Raw genomic sequence first — 16015 nt, 5'->3', positions numbered from 1 at the left:
AATATCTTGCACATATGAATTCAGATTTTCGGCCGAATACGTTTAAACAAAATATATGGGTTTTTCTCTTTGAAAAGGTTTATGCATGTGCGTATTGTGTCGTCCCGGATTAGCCTGTGAAGTCCGCACAGGCTAATAAAGGACGACACTTTCCGCATAAAAAAGAATGTTCTTATATAGAGAATTTCTTTTTTTATATACCACAAAAGCGGAAAGTGTCGTCCTTGATTAGCCTGTGTGGACTGCACATGTTGCTCTTGGACGACACTTTATGCACATGCAATAAACACCTTTTGACAGCGGCTCATATTTGACGCAATAATGTCATCTTAATACAAGCTGATCAGTTTGTCCATAACTTTTATAATCGATTGTTACGAAGTGCACTCTGCTTGTGTAATTGATTTGTTACGAAGTGCTCTCTACTTGTGTATTTTATTGTTACGAAGTGCCCTCTGCTGGTGTAATTTATTTGTTACGAAGTGCTCTCTACTTGTGTAATTGATTGTTACGAAGTGCCCTCTGCTTGTGTAATTGATTGTTACGAAGTTCCCTCAACTTGTGTAATTGATTGTTACGAAGTGCCCTCTGCTTGTGTAATTAATTATTACGAAGTACTCTCTACTTTTTAATTGATTTTTACGAAGTGCCCTCTGCTTGTGTAATTAATTATTACGAAGTACTCTCTACTTTTTAATTGATTTTTACGAAGTGCCCTCTACATATGTAAATGATTGTTACGAAGTGTCCTCTACGTGTGTAAATGATTGTTACACCTGTAAGAAAACCAGATATGAAACTGTGTATCAGGCTATAATAAAACGAACTGATACCTTAGTATTATGTTATACTTTTACTGTTAAAAAAAAACAATACACGGTCTATGCCTGTAAATATTTAAGTCATATTACGTTTTTAGTTTGGGGAAATACTTCAAACAACTTATTTTTGTAAGGTTGCCCATTACAGATAAAGCAGTCAGGAGCAAAACGGAGACTTCGTTTCGTTTATATGTATGATGTTTATTGCTTAAAATCTATCTTGCAAAAATTATATAAGTTTTTCAAAACAAAAAACTTACCACAACGTATTTATACACTTTATTAATATTACGGGCTACGTTAATGATAGTAGAGTATAATATATGTCGATGTATTGTAGCATAATTACGTAAATAATTGATTAACTAATACCATACGAACAAAAAATACAACTCACGCAACCACAAACCATGCCAACTATTAACGTCTTGGGCTGTCATATTTTGTCAAGTTATGTATTGCAAACGTACAATTTAGTGTTGTTTTCTTTTCAAGATGTATTCGCTAAATGTTTACAATTAAGCTGTACAGTTCATGACTGCATTAAAATTGTTTGTCGAATTTGACACTTTGACAGATATAAAACGATTTATCAATTTCAGCTTAATTTAAATAACAAATTATAGAGAATAGATTTGTTGTATCTGTGCACACTGTGTGTTATTATGGTTATCATACTGAATTAACATTATTTGTATGCTCGCTGCACTCATTTTTTGTCTAAGCTTTTTTATCAGTTTTTTTTTAAATTGTTCATTGTAATGTTGAAACTGATAGTCATACTGATATTCAAGAAGAAGAGAATGATATTATTAATGAGATAAAAGAAGAAGACGACGACAAAGAAGAAAAATATGATGAATATGTTAATGATGCTGGTGCTTCTTGTTCTAATGCTGATATTGATGAATCGACTTAAAAATCTACGCAAGTTTCGTTTCAATGGTCATTATACGTAAATTTGTAAAAGACTATGAACAATTGATTTATTGAATATATTAATTTCAAATGCACTTTCTTATACATTTAAAAAGCAATCGTATTGTCTAACATAGCATGTGCATTAATTTATTGATCCTTCATGCCAAACATTCAATGAGAATAATGCTTAATTTAATAATTGGCAATACTTTTAAACTCAGAGAATGAGGCGTAATAAAATAGTTGGCACAAAAGATACTAATTGGCATATAAACAAACCACTGATAATAACGTATAATATTATCATTGGTAATTTTATATAATAATTGACATTAATACAAATTACTAAAAAAAAGCTGAATATGATAGTTCGCAGCAATGTAAAACACGAAAACATAAAGCTTCAGATAATACTTGGCACACATATAAAACGCGAACAATAACGCTTAAGATAATAATTAACACTTATTCAAAACAGGGAGAATAACGCTTAAGATAATTATTGATTCTTATACAAAAATGGGAGAATAACGCTTAAGATAATAATAATACTTATTCAAAACAGGAAGAATAACGCTTACGATAATGATATAATACAAAAGTGGGAGAATAACGCTTAATAATTGGCACAATGAAAATTACTTTTAAGATAATATAAAAGAATAAATATTTACTTACTAAAGTATATTGCTGTCTCAGTGAAATTTCACATTGTTGAAAATCGTGCACATTTTCTTTCAAGTGAGAAATTCTGAATTATGAGGGATTGCGCAATTTTTTAAAGGCTGTTTTAAGTTTCTTCGTTTGAATTGAACTTAACCCATTTATGCCTAGCGTCTCGAAAAAAGGCCTTGGCAAACAGCATGATGCGGCGTCTCATTAGGGTCTGTAAGAAATATTCTAAATATAGAAATAAATATACTAGACATCCCTAATTTTGGAAATAAATTGATCCAATTTAGAAGGATGGGAGAGTCCACTAGGCATAAATGGGTTAAGAAGGATCGTCTTTTATTTATTGTCCTCATCATAAGGTTTGAGATATATGTTTCGTCGAATAATGTATAGGCAAATCGATGTGCTCTTTCTTTGAGTACAAAGACATAGTTTCAAAAATGCTCTATTTAATTGTAACAACATACATTGAACGTATCTGTTGTTGTTTTTTTTATTTATACGTGTGTTTGTTTTAATAATTATATTTAGCCGGAAAAATGCAAATCGCTTTGAGAAATTAAACTAGTCATCAGTATAATTGATGTTAATTGATCATTATAATGACGTGTGACAAGGTCACAAGGCAGTAAATATGCGGGCTGTTCGGTTTTTTGGGTCCGCTATGAATGTCAATAAACAATCATCGCAAAATGTATACCTAGTCCGTGTTTTATTATTGCATAAACTGGAGAACGTCTGGTCAACTAATAAATGTTTGCGTGGTATATCAGCTGTAAATTCGTAATTACGTACGCAGTACAAATAGGCTTAGGAATTAGCATAAACAAGCGTTATGTTAAAGATTTGTTAACGATGAAGACTTGTGTTCTTTTTCCGTTTTTATTTTCAATATAAATCCGTGTTATTGCTTTTTTGGATCAAGCATTTTGTTAACCATTGAATTTGCATCAGCGATAAACAACCATATTTATTAAGTGCAATTGTGTTGATATCATCAAAATCTAAAAAGGATACACATATGTGTTTAGTGTTTTTGAGGAATATTTTCATAGTTTAACGGATCAACGATTGAAATGTGTGTTGTTTAAATGTGCATTAATAAACCGCAGGTATACATTACATAATGAGTGTTATTTATATGTTTGGTTGATTTGTTTGTTCCTTCGTTAAACTTTGACAGGCATTGAAAGTGTTTTATTCTTTCAATTTTAGCATACGCCAAATATAAATAGGAGTCAAATATAAGCATGGTGCAGCCTACATAGACTGATACTTTTATATTATACAACTTATTATATATTGGCCCGCAAAAGCTCATCATGTCTTGACAGCATGTCGCGTGCAAGATCAATTGTCCTATCTCTAAGGTCAACGACTCACTTAATTAAGGTAAATACTTTAATATCGCCCCAGTGGTGCAATAAGGTACCATGTGCCTTCTAGTTTCAATGTCACATGGTACCTTTTTGCACCAATGGGGCAATAGGGAGGCGGAAAACTACAGCGGGCGAGGCATGGTCAGGGGTGATAACCCCAAAAAAGGGTTAGGGTAAGGGTTAGGATTAGGGGTCGGGTTAGGGTTAGGGTTGGGTTTAGGCTAACCCAAACCCTAACCCGACCCCTAACACTAACCCAAACCCTTACCTTAACCCTCTAACCCCCCCCCCCCCCCTTGCGCAATACCATACCATGCCTCGACAGTTGTAGTTTTCCGCCTCCCTTGATATGGTCATTGCATCAGTACAGCTTGTGCTGACTGTAACTTTATTGGAAGTGGAAACTAACTTTGAACATCGTTTCATTGTGTATATGATCAAATAATATACTAGTGTTGCCATTACAAACAGAAAATAAGAAAATCCATACACGTAACAATATGTAATTACCGAGAATTATCACAATGTCGTTAGCGCCTATATATTCATCATCATCAAAAACGTGCGCGAAATCACAGATGCTGTTTAAGTCTGCCTCGGTGAAACAAATCTGTCTTGTAGTACAAGACGATTAACACATTCAGAGCGCATTAAACACGAAATCCATTGTGTTTTTTGTCAACAGAACAATGCGCTGTGTAATTTTACTGCGGCGATGTTGTAGGTTTCAGATATAATTGATTTCGGAATAAGATAGTGACGTCGGAAACAGATATACAGAATATGTCAAGGACTTGACAGATTGTTAGCGATAGTATTCCTGAACATTATGTTTGTGTTCATTATTCTCTCCTTGATGCTCAATATTTATTGTTTCATTATTTTCTGAGAACTAAAATATTCCTGGATATTTACTTGTTGACGAGTATCTTGATCTACCACTGATTTTTTGATAGGACGAATAGACATTTTCGTGTTGGTTTAATTTAGTTTTTATAGAATATATGTTTATATATGGCAATTTGGGATTGTCATTATGATTTGTATTTACTATTTTGGAAATAGTTTTTGATAGTATTATATGTTCCACTTGTTTTAACAAGTTTAATCTAAATAATTGGTAGTTTACACATAAACCACGTTTTAAAAATTGTGTTGTTTATCCAGTTGAAAAACGGAACCAAAATTGTTGACGTACGTATTTTGAAAATTTCCCAAAATTGCCAATTTTGTTCTTGTTTTCTCTTGGATAAAACATATTTAAGCATTGTATTGACTATGTTTGCCAGAATTTAAACGTACTGCAAAAATAGATCAAAATAAAGACTGCGAAAATCAAGTATGTACACAGAGTGACTTTTCGAAGGAAGGTCTTTCTTTCCAATTACTGATAACAAAAGACACTATTCGTGTGATAAACCAATTGTAAATTAATCAAATTTATAAATATCAAGTTAATAAACATTCACAAGAATGGAAGCATCCAGTGTTTGGCTTCGAGTTGGATACATCGTCGTTGCAATATGTAGTGTGACGTCTCTCCCGTCTCCATTAACAAATGACGTCATCGTTGGAAGACCGACTGGTAAGTTTGAGCACTGCAACAATTCAATCGATTAAAGCATGAATTATTTAATAGACTGGGGCTTAGATAATGATTTTTTGGTATTTATTGTTGTGTATTTGACAAGTTTACACATGAGCTGCCCCGTGACAAAACATTAACAGTGTCCAAAATACTTTGTGTATTATTATATTTTTAATAATGTATAGTTATTCATTATGCAACTATTTATTTAATTATTGTTTTTATTTCACATTATATATATATATATATATATATATATATATATATATATATATATATATATATATATATATATATATATATATATATATATATATCAACAAGACAACAACACTTGAAAATATTCATTTGTACGACACGTTTTATGCATGTTCAGCCTTTGTTTACATTGTATTTAAAGAAATAAACTTAACTTATTAAATACTAACAACAACACGTTTCTGTTGCAGGTCATTGTAACCCGATCTGTTCGTGCCAGATGGACGGCGTGTATTACAGCGAAGGGGAGCGATGGACGCGCCCGGAGAACCCGTGCACCGTGTATCGATGTGGCAAGGACGGGTTCTTTGAGATTGCGGAGCAGTGTACGTACAAAGGGTCATAGTGTCACGAACATACTTATAATCTGACTAAACGTTAAGTTGATAATTATTTATTCTTTCAAACTTTTCCATCAATTTGATGTTCATAACAGATTTTTGAGATATTTTAAGTCCGACTTAAGCCCGATTTTGAGGATGAATATGTGCATATGTTTTAGCTTAGATTTGTGATTTTCGTGATTTCACCGACAGTCTCAACAATCAGCTGAGAGGAAACTAAATCTAATCGTTAGAGTTGAGCGAAAGAATATTCCTGATATTGGTTCAACATATTAGCTAGGTCAGTTGGTAGAGCGATGGACTTCTTATCCGAGGATCGCTGGTTCGATTCCCGACTCCGCAACATCACGTGTGTGTTGATTGGTTTTGATAATATATATACGGACATATTCCCAATAGTTCTGTTTAGAGTATGGCAATGTTCATTTACTCTCGTATTATGACATCTTAGAGCAGATAATGCAGGTGTTTGCAGGTTTTACCCTACCGAACACTGCTTTACAATGCTTTTACAGAAGGAAACTCGCGTGTACGGGTTTCCTTCAATAAAATTTTATCCCGACGTTATCGAGCTTAAAACAAAAGACCGAGAGAAGCGCAAACATTGTAGAGCCGAAATGGCGTAATCATTTAAAAGAAATATAAAAATAAATGACCACCGGGTGAAATATCCGCTAATCCTTTACGAAAACACAAAAAACGACGCCATGGTGGAAGTAAGTTCAAACTAACCTCACTTAAATCCGTTGAGCTCCCGTATACGCATGCCCCCACCCCTCCCCCGCTTGACAGCAGTTTATTTTTTCAGTAAATATGTGATACATCGTTTTTTATTATCAATATCTGATGGAATTGAAACAATACTCATGTAATATTTGAAAAATATATAGATCTTTATATAATATATTCCCAATGAAGGATATTATAATCAATATTACGAATAATCAAACCATTGCAGCGTTTCTTGTACGTGTTACCTGAAGGCAAAACAAATCGCTTAACTGCAGTTGTGAGTACCTGGTGATGCATATTAAATTATTCAGTTCATTGACTCGAGTATTTTGTAATTTTGAAAAGCAGTCGGATGAAATATTTCACGAGTCTTTTTGTTCGTTGAGAGGGATTATGAAAATAAAATTAAAATGACAGTGTTTGGAATATATGTCTCGAATGATTAAATTCAAGATTACAAACATAATACCGTTAATATTAGGTATTACTACGAATGGCTAGATTAACTTGATTACGCAAAAGATGACGAAAACATAAGGAATATATTTATTGCATTTATTTGAAGGATGGCACATATGTATCAAGCTGGGGAAGTACGATCATTGATTCAAAATCTCGCTCCAATCCACGTTTTTAATGGGATTTCAAACATATTTGGGCATTTTTTTTAAAGTCAGCAGTCATGTTTTTATAAGACTGAACTAATGTGTATAGTAGGAAAAAAGTGGTGAAACAAACTGAAGTCGCCGATATTCGAACTCGTGGCGTCTTGATCTGTAAGCGAATGCGCTACCACTTTAAATAGGTCATCCCGCTAAGAAATTTCGCAGCGAGTAAATTCGAGATAATAAGCGAATATTAATACGAAATAAACGCTAATTAATACTTTCTTGCAGATATGGCTTTAAAGTCAGCGGCATTCAACAAATTTATACAAGAAATATAGAGTATAGAACTGCGAAAAATACCTTTATCGGCATGGCGTCGCCATCTTGACTATCACGTGATTACCCGCAATGTAAAGTAAATGTTATCTAGCTTTTGCCATTAACAAAATTGTTTTACGAAGGCAATTAGTTTGATTTTCTAAGAACGTTTTTTTCACTTAAAATATTGACTTAAAATGGAGATAGAAAAATTCACAGCATACAGTCATCGAACACAAGTTTCTATGTGAAAATTGTAAGAATGAGAAACATCAATGTTAATTATCTTATCAATTTCGTATGCAGACATCTTACTACATCCGGGCTTTTTTACCACATTTTACACTTAACCGAGAAGACGTCTTTTTAATTTACAGTTGTCAGCCGATAGACAAAACATAAACCAAAAATTATTTCCAACGTTGTTTTGTATAAGAACAGTCCGGTGAATTGTTATAATTTGTACCCCAATGTGATACTCGTGGAAACTTATTGATGCTGATGTGTTCCTGTATAGTTTGTAGGCATGTTTTTAAGTGTTAACAATGCATTAAAAGATGTCAGAACAATTAATTTCCACGTAAAGGTCGATGTTTTTTGTGAGATATTGTCATTTATTTTCTTATATTTTTACTGCTTTTAAAGAGTCCTTGTTTATCGCGTTGTGTTTTTTTTATAAATATAATCGAACATACAGCCAACAAGGAATATTAGAACAAAATTGAATATCATTTTGTAATGCAGACACATAAGAATAATACTTCATTTGAGTAAAGGCGTTGTTAAAATTAAATGCGTTTTTGTGTGCTTTTAACAGTAAGCCCGTCCGAAGGCATTTTTATTTTAGAACACCTTAAATTTAGAATTAGTATATATTCGTTGTTTCAATGATTTTAGCCCAGCTAATACAACAATTTCATACAAAAACAGACATTAATGCGATTATTTACCGTATGTTTTCTACAGTGTGTCCGTTTAAAGGCGAGTGTAAACCCCAGAACACCACGTGGAAGGAGTCGTGTAACACGTTCAAGTGTGTGTCTCTGCTGGGGAATGTTCACTACACCCTACATGAAGCTGGTAATGTTGAACTAAGGCTGTCATGTACATATGAGCCGCGATCTGTGAAAACGTGGCTTAACCCATTTATGCCTAGTGGACTCTCCCGTCCTTCTAAATTGGATCAATTTATTTCCAAAATAAGGGATGTCTAGTATACTTATTTCTATATTTAGAATTTTTCTTACAGAAAATCCCTAAAAGCAAACAGCGCAGACCCTGATGAGACGCCGCATTATGCGGCGTCTCATTTGGGTCTACGCTGTTTGCAATGTCCTTTTTTCAGGACGCTAGGCATAAATGGGTTAATATCCTTTTGGACAAATGACCCAAATGAATCGTTATTAATTAATGCTTATTCTACTTTGAAGCGTTCGCGTTTTATACGCGTTCAAACAATTTGTACATTAATCATCTTCTTGATTTAGGCTAACAGTTTATTTAGTTAAACAATTAGTTTATTTAGTTAAACAATTAAGAGTTATGTGATTAGAAGTATAATGCCACAATTCCTGATTTCGATTAAAAAATTAAATAAAATGTTAAGAACACACTCAATTAAAACGCCTCGCGCATATTTCTTTTTTTACACAATACATTATTTAAATATTATAAGTTTTTTAACGAGTCATCAGAATTTGAGACAGAACACATAACGCGCTTTAGTACTTATTTAAGTGGTATTCAAAAATCCAAATTACTTTCAATAACTTTGTTTTTCCTTAGAGTATATATATAACGTAAGTCAATAAGACAAATAATTTCACGTACATATACTTTTATTGTTCACTTATTTAAAGGATGCACAGACGCAGAAGGCCAGTGCCATGCAGTTGGCGAGAGGATTACGCATGCGTGTGACGTGATGGAATGTCAAATAAATAATGGCACTTTGAAGATGAACAAAGTGCAAACCGGTAAATATGTGCAAGTACCTGTGATATATATGAGCCTTGCTCTGTGAAAATGGGGTTTAATGCATGTGCGTGAAGTGTCGTCCAAGATTAGCCTGTGCAGTCCGCAGGGACGACACTTTCCGCCTAAACTGGATTTTTGCTAAGAAGAGACTTTCTGTAAACGAAAAATTCCATAAATGCGTAAAGTATTATCCGTGATTAGCCTGTGCGGACTGCAAAGGCTTATCTAGAACGACACGTCAAGCAATTGCATTAAACCCCCTTTTCACAGAGCACGGTCCATATTTAATGTTCTTCATTCAGTTTTTCTTTGTGTTTGCCACATTTGCGGATGCTGTAATAGTATAACAGTTATCGATGGTCGGTGACTATTTTGCAAGTTTAACGTACAGTGAGTTTATGCGTTCATCAATGGGAACAACACATACGTCGATGCTGGAACAACGTGCAAAACATACCAGGCGGTATTTGACTTCTAACGATTGCTCTCTGAGATCCGAATCGCTGGTTATTATTATAAGGTATAAAACAACGCGTAGCACACGTAGATTGCATTAGGTTATTTTTCAACTTTGTTACTTCAATATGAATTCTGACACACTTTGCGACATGCCCGTCGACATGGGCATCAAAGTTGTTTACCCGCCCTTTATGAGTTTTGCATACTAATAAAATAATATAGCTATGTAAGCGTTTAATAAAAGTTAATCGGAGCGGTCTACACGCGTGACAATCCTCTGTTTCTATTAAATGCAAATAATTAACTTCTTGTTTATGCAGCAATAACCTAAAATGGAACGGAATTTATAAGTTTTTTTTTATATCTTGTTTTTTTTTAAATCATCAGGTTTTTATGTGAACATGAACATTACGTCAATTTTCTCGACATTTGTAATTGCTGAATAAATACTGATTCCACCAATCTAAACTGTTCTTATAAAATATTAAAAACATGTGTTTGTAATTATGAGCATACGCAAAGTTAATCACATTGGTGTTTCATTTCAATTGTTTAGGGTGTTCCGTGGACGGAAAATGCAAACCCACAGGAGCCTTCTGGCATGAGGGGTGTACGGTCTATACCTGTGACGTCACGGAGGACCAAGCTGCAGCGAAGGCTTTGCACAATGGTATAAATTGTTTTAAACATCATGCTATACTAAATATGTGTTTATTTGCTTGATTTAATAGTACTAAGACACCAGAAACTATGAGTATTACACTACTTTGGTCTGGAATCGAATTATTATAAAGACAGTGGTGCGTTAAAGCTGTGCGTGCACTTTGTGTGAACACAAAACGACACTTATTTCAAACTCATTTCAGAGATAATGCTCTGGCCAGAGGGTCAGTATGCTTTGTTTAAACCCAAAACGGGATGTCCAACTGATTTGCAAGGTGTATGGCAAGAATCAAACTGGAAACATTTTGGCGCAGGCGCAAACGTGTTTCCGGTCGAAACATTTTTGGCGGGAAATTATACTCCGACGTTCGCTGAACATGAGTTTTGTGTTCACGGTGTGTCTACGGCCACGTCGATGGTTCCACGCTACAAGACATACTGGGAACCTGGCAGCTACTGCATTTTTAGGAGTGGCGGATATTGTCCAAGAGGTAAAAAACTAAATGGTAGACACAAAATGTTCACATTGTTCTGGCATTCCTTTCGGTTTGTTCATGTGATATTGTCAAGTAATTTTACCACTTTATTATATTTCTGGAACACTTGTTCATGGCTTAACTATGTAATTATTATTAGGATTTGCATACTTACTCTGTATACTAGCACGAATGACGTTCTTCTTCAATCCCTATATCTAGAAAAAAGCATGACCTATCGGTTTTCGGAAAAACTCGCGTCAAATAATTGTATGTGCGTCTTACCACATAAAACAATAGTTTTCATATGCGTGTATGTAAACTTACACAGCATTTAAGGACGGCTTTATCAAAATATATTGTTTATAGACAAAAAAGCAGGGTTCACAGACGTCTTAATTTAAATCCAATGTTACGGACACTAATGCAGGATTCAAAGACGGCTACATCAAAATCCACGACAAGGACAATAATCTTGGCATCACTACTTCGGAAGAGTGGCAGTTACCGGATGGTGAATACAGTTCGGACACAGGACTGAATTTCTGTTGCCGTGACGACGGCATGGTTCTGTCAGATATTACTCTGCCTAAGGAGACTGGATTCGTCCTCTTTCCGGAACACGGCTCGACTGAATGTCAGAATGTGAAAGGTATTGAAAGACTGTCAATTTTATTGGCGAATACAATCAGTAAATATTAACATATTCTCATATTTGAATACAATATTTTTTTCAAATGAATGTGATTGACATAATTGAGTTTACTATCGGAGAATGTCCTTAAAATATTCGGTGTTAGTAGAATATTTGGAGTCTATGTATTACTGACACAAAATGGATATTAGATTTATTAAAACTAACACTATTAATACATTTGTAACCATTCCTACAAAAAAAACGTCGAACTTTATAATATACTGCATTACCAATAACAGTGGCAGTGAATAGCTGTAATTAAATATCCGTACTTCTATATATATATATCTTACTCATTTGTAAATATACGCTTAAGATCAACATTCAACACAACTGTGGTTTTACTGTTTCATATAAATTTAATCGGTTTTTGCTAATTTGCGAAATAGATATACTTAGACAGTCGTATGAGTTATGAATTGCTGGTGGTTTTAATAAGCTGAATGAATCGAAACATACACGGCCTGCCTTTGAAGTGGATCAAAATAAAATACCCTGTTTATTTAATCTATTTGGGGGCTTTTATTGAAGGTTGTTCTATTGCTTTACAGGACATTTATACAATCGTACCTTAAAACATGCATTCACATTTTCACTGAAAGCTCCTTAATTTTCCAATAAGCAAATATATGCATATATGTACATTTTGTATATTAATACCATGCTGTAATAACATATACGCCCCTTTTGCAATAACCTATTCGCGATGGTGATATTATATAATTGTATACATGGCATATATGTTCATTAAAACATCTTTGTTCATATGAAATCCCGTAAATTCTTAAGAAGCGTATTGGTTAAACACTTCTTCCAAAAACTGATTATTTGCGGCAGATACATTAACACATGATAATAATTTGTGAACATAAAATGATGGCTCGATTCAATCGAAAGCCTTAGGCTTTTAACAAAACACTCTGCTGTCCGTTTAAATGAATTAACCAGTACTAAGTGTTCTCGGACAGATTACGAAAATGCTTCCTTGGTGCAGATCGAAATAATATGAACATCGGTCTGGAAAATGGGCCTTAATGCATGTGCCTAAATTGTCGTCCCAGATTTATCAATACAGTCCGCACTAGCTAATCAGGGATGACACTTTCCACCTCAACTTTATTTTTGAAACGAAGAGACTAACTTTAAACGAAAACTAGCATACACACGCACAATTTCGTCCCTTATAAGCCTGTGCCAACTGAACATGCTAATTAGGGGTGACACTGTCCGTCTAAACTTGATTGTGGCTTAGAAGAGACTCTTTTAAACGAAAACTACCATTCAAGCGCTAAATGTCGTCCTTGATTAGTCTGTATGGACTCCATATGCGAATCTGGGACGACACTATACTGCCATGCATTTAGCCCCATTTCCCAGATTGAGACTCATATAACACGAACACTCAAACAGGTCTTGTCAGCACCAAGCTCGCTCTGATGTTCAACCGCGGTGCAGGCTGGACGCACGAGAAAACGGGCAGTGTGCCGGCATCGGAAACGACAGGGGAGGATCTCACGCTGTTCTACTGTGTTTACAAGCCTATGGAATGTGGTATGTTTTTTTGATGTTCAATTGTGTTGACAAACCCAATGGGGTATGTTTCCGTAGCAATATCGTTGTATAACCTCACTGTTTATTGTTATACTGGACTGTTATACATGAATCATTATTATTTTATTTACTGTTTGAAAGATTTAATTGATGTTAAAATTTATGTTTACAATATCAACATTACGTTATCAGTATATCTTTTAAGCATAACAATTATTATATTATTATTCAATTACATTGAACCTCTCTTAAATGTGTTCGCCTTTATCTGTGTGGCTAAAATACGATAGATCCAACTAAGAGTTTATGGACCGGGTACTATTTTATGATATGGACCGCGCATGCAACGAATTGACGTTAAACGTCCTCGCCCGCAGTGCACACGTCTAGCTGGCACAGTGGTAGCGCTAAAATATCATTCAAACTAAACAAATATTTGGTTACAAAAATATTAAAAAATATTATTTTAATATAACAGTTAATATCAAAAGTGTTCTGACATTTAACCTGTTTTGTATTACAAATAACTTCGAGAGCTATGATTTTTGTCCATATGTGACAGTGCTGAAAAATATGTAATTATAATCTGGCTGTACACAAGGTGATACAATATAACAAATGGGCCTCGTTCCGAGAAAACGGGGCTTAATGCACGAGCGTAAAATGTCGTCCCATCCTGGCCCGTGCAGTCCGCACACGATTATCAGGGATTAAACCTTTCGCTTAAAATGTATGTTTCGTGTATAGAAATTTTATTCTTATCGAAACTCCAGTAAAGTTGGAAAGTGTCATTCCTGATTAGCCTGTGTGGACTGCACAGGCTAATCTGGGATGACACTAAACGCACATGCATTAAGCCCCGTATTCACATAGCGAGGCTCAAATAAAAATAGTGTTGGCTCAATAGTTATAAGCTAGGCAGCAACACACTTTATATAAATCTCAGCCTTCGTGTTTGGTCTGTAGACACTCTTAGGGCTAACTGGCTGGTCACTGTTTTCTCAAAGGTATATCCTATGTTGTACTACAGGTATTATAATCCAGTCCATCATCAAATAAGTGTAAACATTTAGAAAATTCATAAATTGTTTAAGCCAACGTAAAAGAACGTTCACTTTGCCGTTTGTAGACAGGTATGGTTCTGATAATAAAATAAGCTGTTAAACAGTTTAACTTCATAACGTAAATACGAATAAATCTGATATTTCCCAGGGCTGTGTCTGTAAATAAGAACACAATGCATGTCAAATAAATTTAAATTGATATATTTAATTAGACATTATCTTATTGGCCTACTATATGCGTAATATGCTTGAATAACTCTACAGACCAAGCGTTGCAATAGCTAATTAAGTTATGTTTTTGCACTCTAACTGTTGAAGACTGGTCGTTACGTTCCGATTGCAGTGTCATCTGTCGTGTCGGTATTTTACCATTTGTATTGTATTTCTTGATTAATTATAGTATGCTCATTTAACCCTTTCAGTGCGGGAACCGAATTTTAAAGGCCTTTGCAAACAGTTTGGATCCAGATGAGACGCCACAAAACGTGGCGTCTCATCTGGATCCAAACTGTTTGCTATTCTGATAGTATTCTTTGAAAAAAAAATGAAGAAAATGCTTATTTTACAAATTCAGCAGACGACATTTTAGCAGACGACAAATTTCCCAGCATGCAAAGGGTTAATATGAATGCTGCTAGGATACGCCCATTAGATCAACAATTACGACAACGCCTTTTACAGCAATAAATCATGTTAGCTGTTTTGGATTATTTCTAAAAATGAAACATAACACTTGTTCTGTTTTAGTGTTTTCTTAATTTGATATAAATCAGCACGTGCGCGGATTTCACAGACGGTTCTGACGTTAAGCGTCCCGTTGATATTTCAAACCTGTCTGCAAAACCAACTTGATTTACTCGCACAACTAATGCTTAACACTAAAAAGAGATAAAGCGAATATAATATTCTTATTAGGAAATTAGGAATATTGTGCTTCGAATTAAGGTAAAATGACGATAAAAGCATTTGTTTTTTGTTTAGTTTGTTTACTTTCTCCTTTGGAAGGTTGCAAAGATAACGTGACGGGTGAGCTGATAGCATTGGATACCGAGAAGGAGGTGAACTGCATCCTAAAGAGATGCAGGAAAGTGCAGGGGGTCAATGTCCTTGAAATCGTGTCGGGAGGTAAGTTAGGGATTCTTAACATTATTTGTAATTAAACTGTAGCTAATTGTTGAGAAAATCAATGACAGAAACGTAATTTTGAAAAGTGAACGTAAAAGCAATATCAAACAATGTGTGCTACCATATCTCTTTGGTATAAGAAGTATTTAGCACAAGCACTAGGATCAAGTGCGATTGTTATTTCTAAGATTGTGTTCACTTACTTGAAATGAGTATTGGTAAATATGCTCATCGACGCAGTAATTCTTCAAAGTTTCGGTATGTATGACTATTTACAATGTTAACTTCTCGTGTATTAGAAGTACATCCGTCTAAAGTGAATGTTCGCTTAGAAGTGAATACCTTTAAATGAAAAATAC

General features: G+C 34.4%; 1 protein-coding gene across 4 annotated transcripts in view; it reads left to right on the top strand.

Moving 5' to 3' along the window:
• The window catches only part of LOC127845724 (uncharacterized), a 265031-nt gene that overhangs the window by 226402 nt on the left and 22614 nt on the right, over positions 1-16015 (top strand). The window contains exon 1 of one of the 4 annotated variants that reach the window (XM_052376827.1): positions 15393-15656. The exons of the other annotated variants lie outside the window; for them this stretch is intronic. Within the exon in view, the coding sequence (XP_052232787.1) occupies positions 15482-15656 (175 nt within the window). The 5' untranslated portion in view covers positions 15393-15481. Of the gene's footprint in view, positions 1-15392; positions 15657-16015 lie in introns of those variants that run through there. 4 annotated transcript variants of the gene reach the window in all.

This window comes from Dreissena polymorpha, chromosome 9 (assembly GCF_020536995.1).
Source record: "Dreissena polymorpha isolate Duluth1 chromosome 9, UMN_Dpol_1.0, whole genome shotgun sequence".
NCBI classification, from domain to species: Eukaryota; Metazoa; Mollusca; class Bivalvia; order Myida; family Dreissenidae; genus Dreissena; species Dreissena polymorpha.
The sequence above is the reverse complement of the archived record's forward strand: the minus strand, read 5'-3'. Positions and strand labels throughout refer to the sequence as shown.